This window comes from Lactuca sativa, chromosome 2 (assembly GCF_002870075.4).
Source record: "Lactuca sativa cultivar Salinas chromosome 2, Lsat_Salinas_v11, whole genome shotgun sequence".
Classification (NCBI taxonomy): domain Eukaryota; kingdom Viridiplantae; phylum Streptophyta; class Magnoliopsida; order Asterales; family Asteraceae; genus Lactuca; species Lactuca sativa.
The window spans coordinates 191,764,840-191,770,478 of record NC_056624.2 but is presented as its reverse complement, the minus strand read 5'-3'; the positions used below and the strand labels follow the sequence as shown (position 1 = coordinate 191,770,478).

At 31.2% G+C, this 5,639-nt stretch overlaps 1 protein-coding gene across 1 annotated transcript; it reads right to left on the bottom strand.

The window, feature by feature from the left end:
* Positions 1 to 2,462: 2,462 nt before the first annotated feature.
* LOC111901458 (probable glucuronoxylan glucuronosyltransferase IRX7) lies at positions 2,463 to 4,770 on the bottom strand. Its single transcript, XM_023897309.3, has 3 exons — positions 3,745 to 4,770; positions 3,399 to 3,649; positions 2,463 to 3,295 (listed from the first exon to the last, which is right to left on the bottom strand). The coding sequence occupies exons 1-3, from the start codon at positions 4,369 to 4,371 to the stop codon at positions 2,863 to 2,865; spliced, it is 1,311 nt and encodes a 436-aa protein (XP_023753077.1). The 5' UTR covers positions 4,372 to 4,770; the 3' UTR covers positions 2,463 to 2,862.
* Between the last annotated feature and the right edge of the window lie 869 nt (positions 4,771 to 5,639).

Here is a 5,639-nt window from a genome sequence, read left to right as displayed (position 1 = left end):
TGTATATATTTATTTGATATATTTATCGATTTTTTAACATTAAAATTTTCTCTCAATTTTTAGGTTTTTAGATCTTTTGAAGATTTGAAGAATTGGGTACAAAATGTGGCGCGTTCTCAAGGTTTTGTTATAGTCACTAAATGATCGAAGGCAACAACTTTTGGATTCATCTCTAAAGTGTTTCTTTGTTGTGATCGTGGTGGTATATCCAGAAGTAAAAATATGGAAACAAAAAAAAATTAATTGTCTATTCGAATTGATAGAAAAGTATTTAAAGGCACATGATGGTTGGAAGTTAAGGGTCGTACGTGATGATTATAATCACATATCATCAATGTATATGGATGGTCATTCATTTGCAATGTGATTGTCAGATAAAGAAACTCGTTTGGTCCAAGATTGGACAGAGTTGAATATTAAACCACTAGAGGTTCTAGAGAGTTTCAAAATCATCGTGTCCTTACATTTGCACTCGTATACACCGATCACTATGTGATGATATAGTTAGAGAGAAAGTACCTGATGCCTCCTATTTCGGCATTATGGATCCGCCACAAAGACACGTCCGCAACCAAATGAAAAACTACGTATAAGTCGTGTCTAGAATTTTATAAGCGACTCAAACCTACAGAAAGATCTTTTATGACTATAGATGATTATTTGTTGTTTATTTTTTTCTCGGATTTTTGTTAAGTAATATTTAAAATTAAAAAAAAAACGATGAAGATTTGTTCGAAATTTATTTTTCTTATAATATTATTTATACTATCAATGATATTAGGTCAATTAAAATTTATTTGAAATTTTAAATTTTTTTTATAATATTATTATATTATAAAAACAATAATATTGTTGTTTTTTATCTTAATAAAAATAATTTTAAAATTATTAATATTAATAAAATTAATAATAAAAATATAATTATTAAATAATAATGATTTATTGATTATGTTATAATGACCTAATAATAAAAGTTGGTCAAATAATAATTATTTTGTGATTTAAAAAGTAAGGTCAATAATAATTAGATATAATAATTAGAAGGTAGTAATTTATCATCATTCACTTAAAAAGTAAGTCTAATGATATATGTTGGTGTTGTAGGTTGACTTGTTCATAGTAGGATCCGAGCCATATTCAATTTCTATAAATAAAATGTTTTAATAATTTTATAAATTTTAATATAAAATATAATTTAATTGATTAAATATTTTTCAAAATATGTAAGAAAAAAATATGAAAAATACAATGTCTTTATTTCCCCGTATGATAATTCAAATGGCGAACAGAATGCAAACGTGAACAGTTTTTTCTCTTGAATATCATTGTTTTCAAATTAATCAAATAATAACATGATCGAGAAAATGGACCATCAACAAATATTTTAAATTTCAAGATAAAGTTTGTGAATTGCCAAAAATACTATAAATGTTTTTATTAATCAAAACAAGAAAATAGTTAAAAAGACAATTGAACAAATTCGTTTCCAACTCAGAAGATTCCAAGAAAGCATGATGACTTTTAAACCAAATACGGTTTATATTTGAAAGAAAAAAATTACTTATATGTTATGTTATTAAAAAAATTGTGTTAGCTTTTTATTTTATAATCATATTTCTCATATGGATGTGATCGAATATAACAGTTTATATATATATATATATATATATATATATATATATATATATATATATATATATATATATATATATATATATTATAAATCATATAAAAATATTTTAATACATAAATTGTTATACGTAAAAAAATTGTTGTATGAATTAACTTCATTATATATATTCACCGATAGTAGTTATTATAAAAAGCATGTGAGTTGGATTTGAGTTAAATGTTTTATTAATTTTATCTTGTTGAATAATATTTTAATTAGTTGACGTGAGAAAAAATTTATTAAACAACGTATGAAATGAAATTTCATTTTCTTTTAAAAGAAGAACACAAAGATTATACTATTTGGAATAAAATTCACATTTCAAGACAAGGACAAAAGTTATCCAATATACCCAAAATTCACATTTCAAGACAAGGACAAAAGTTATCCAATATACCCAAAATTCCCCACAACCTTTTTACCGAATTTCAAGAACCCGTGACCTGTTCTGCCATAATAAATACATTCCCCCTCGACAAATTTCACGTGCCAAACTGTCTCATATTTGCAATAAACATCCCTGTACAATACTAAATCTTCTCATTTACATCCTTCTTATCTACAAAATTTTTATCTTTCACAGATGTTTTTAAGCAAAATAATATTTTCAAAACCATTTTTTTTTATAGAATTTCTTACTTTAAATTTTCATACACCAAACACATTTCATATTTCTTACTTAATGTTACAACAAAAGCGTTTTATTAAATAAAAATTGTTATAAATATATTCATTTATATAATAAGTTTAATCGATTAATTAAACAATGATAAATATATTATCACAAATATAAATATAATAATAAATATATTAGTATAAATATAATGTTTTCTTACAGATCACCAAACAGTTTCTAATATTATTTACAAATATAAATCAGCAAAATCGTTCTTTCCACTTTCAAGGGTCCCAAATTCTATATTTTCAAAGTGTAACATCGTCGTCACAAGGAAGACAACGTCAAATCGTTACGAGGACCACCCCGCATAATATCCCTCCTCGTACGTTATGTATACCAGCATCAATCGCCGATCGCCAGCTCATCAACACGTGAATGACAGCTTGGCGTAAAGTGGGGGCCCACATATGTCAAAATTTCCATCTAATTAGCTGGAATTTCTATAAAAAAATGATTTCAACATGTATATGTATATCTTTTTTTGGTCGTTGAAGATTGAAGAATGAAGAACCTATTCGAGTTTCTCAGATAATGCAACGAGGATCTGCCAGGTGGCATCACCAACTTCCACGTCATCGTGGAAGAGCAGTGCCTGCTTGACCTTTGGGTCCCACAGGTTTCGCTGGATGGCTGACAGGTTCGTGGCCGCCACGTAATCAAGTATTCTGCGAAGCTTCCCGACGTCCCTCTCCGCCACCGTGAGAGATATCTCCGACCAAGGCACGGCGGTTTCGAACGGCAACCGGATGCCATCGGCAATGATCACCGGGATGCAACCCAACGCAATTGATTCCACAAGTCTAGGACTCCACGGGGCCCACCCGAGTGGGCACAAGCAAAACACCGACCGTACGATTTCGGACAGATAACCGGCGAACCGGTTTCTTCTCAGGTAGAATCGCCGGTCGTTCCGGTACTTCCGCAGTATCTCCGTCCTCACGCGCCTGTAAATAGAATATTTGGATTAGGGGCAATTTCGTCACTACAGAATACAGAACGAGAAGAAGTCAATTTGATGATAAATGGGAATTTATTATTAATTATTACTTGCTGTAGAATTGACCGCTAACGTTCTTAGGGTGGACTTCCATTTTTCCCCGGAAAAACAAGAAAATGTCCCGCCGGCCAGTGATCGGTGACATTGACAGTACAGACTGAACTTTCTCCGGCGATACGTAGGGTGGGATGACGATATTCTCAACATCTTGACATGGGTGGTGGTATCTAACGCCGAATGTTTGTAAGACAATCGAATTCCTCATAAATTCTGGTATGCCATCGGCGATGGCTTTATTTTCCTAATTCATCGAATAAAATCAAATTTTCATAAAAGCCAATGATTAATTGAAGATGAGCGAACTGAGATCATCGAATTTTTGAAAGTTTCGTATACCATGGAGTGGAAACATGCTCCGAAGTCATGAGAAGCGACGAACACGTGATCGGAACCATTACTCCTGTTCCAGAAAGGAAACTCCGATGAAATTAATTCAACTGCAGACGATAAAAGCCCACGTGCATGTCCGATGGCGGGGAATCCATTAACGGTGCTGAAGTTGCAGGAAACATAAATCGGCATGAAGAAGAAGTCGGCCACCGCTGGATCAAACGTCCGTACGTTGCTTTTAATCAATGCTTTGTGTATCGCCACCTCCGACGCAAATAAATGGTTGCTACATCGCTTGTTTGACAGCCAATCACTATTGTATTTCGATGGCAATTCGTATATATACACTCTCAAATCCTTCAAAGATCTGGGTTGCCGGAGAACTGCGGCGTCTGAGAAAACACCGGAGACAGAACGTAGTTGTGGTTGAGGAATTATAGTTTTTAACGACGTGGTCGCCGGACGATGGTTGCCGAGAGACGTAGCAAAGAAGTATAAGGAGAGAGAAAACCAGAGAATCCATTTGAAGTATCGAAAGCGAAACGGCGTCTTTGTTTTTCCATGTCTACTCCGTAAAAGCTTCATCCTTACATAGAATTCATTCCTGTTCCTGGCCGATCCAAAAACCTCCATTTTTTTAAAATCTTTATCTTGAATCAATCAAGAACAAGAACAAGAATTGGTGATTGCTGCTAGTTCCATCACAAGGAAATTGAATTCATTTCTGGTTGAAGAAGTAGAAATCCAGAAACCCAAAATTGAATGTTTCAACCAAGATGAATCAAACAAGAACGATTTTTTGATTGTATAGTCATCTCGAATTTGAAGTTGATTAAGAAGAAGTAAAACCGTCCATGGAGGATGATGTTGTTGCAGGGTCAGAAATTCAGACAGAGAGATACGAATTCATGAAAATGACTGAAATGTCTTCAAATTGGGATGAACAAAGGAAGTATAGATTGAGGGGTACAAATTGAAAAAAAAAAAAGGCAATGTGAGGAAATCAAGAAAAAAAGTGGAGACTGCAAAGGGATTTTCAAAAATAGACGTCAGGCGTATATTTGGTGAAGGTTAAAAATAATTTAAGGGAAAAAACGCTAAATTTATAAGTTTTATTATTATTATTATTATTATTATTATTATTATTATTACATAAAAGGAACCGTTCATTAACAATAAAATTTCTCCATACACAATAATTTATACTTTAAATGGTTGTATCGTACAACTTCATTAAATATAAAATGTTATCTATAAAATAAATTGTTATGTACAAATCACTTCCCTACATAAAAACTAAAGGGTGTTTGATCGGTAAAACAACTTATATTTTATTTATAAAAAATGTTTAGTAATTTATTTGGGGTTAAATTTGAGTTAAAAAAAAAGCATAACTCCAATTGATTATTGACTACTTTACTTGATATGTGTGAGTGGTTGGGTTTGTATGCGGTTGACTAAAAAAACATTCCATTTTACCATTTAAACATCTTGCTTAATTATTAAATTATTTTTATTGGTTGAAAATATGTTGTTTTCCGAAAAAATTGATTACACATAATTAATGATAGATTGGCTTTTGTTAAAGGATATCGGTGTCTATTTAGCATCATCTTAGTATTAAGGTGTCTATTTAGCATCATCTTAACATCATCTGTTTGTATTTATCCTCTCATATTTGCTTTTTTTTATGTGAATGTTTTTGAGTTTGTGTGTATCCTCTCATATTTGATTTTTTATGTGAACGAAAAAAAATTACATATAATAACACTTTTTGTTTATCTTAGATTAAAACAAAATAAGATCATAAAATCATACGATATATTTACTACTTAACTAATAAATAAGTGTTCTGACACCTAAATACCTAATTATCACTACTTTATAGTTGGTATTTTCGT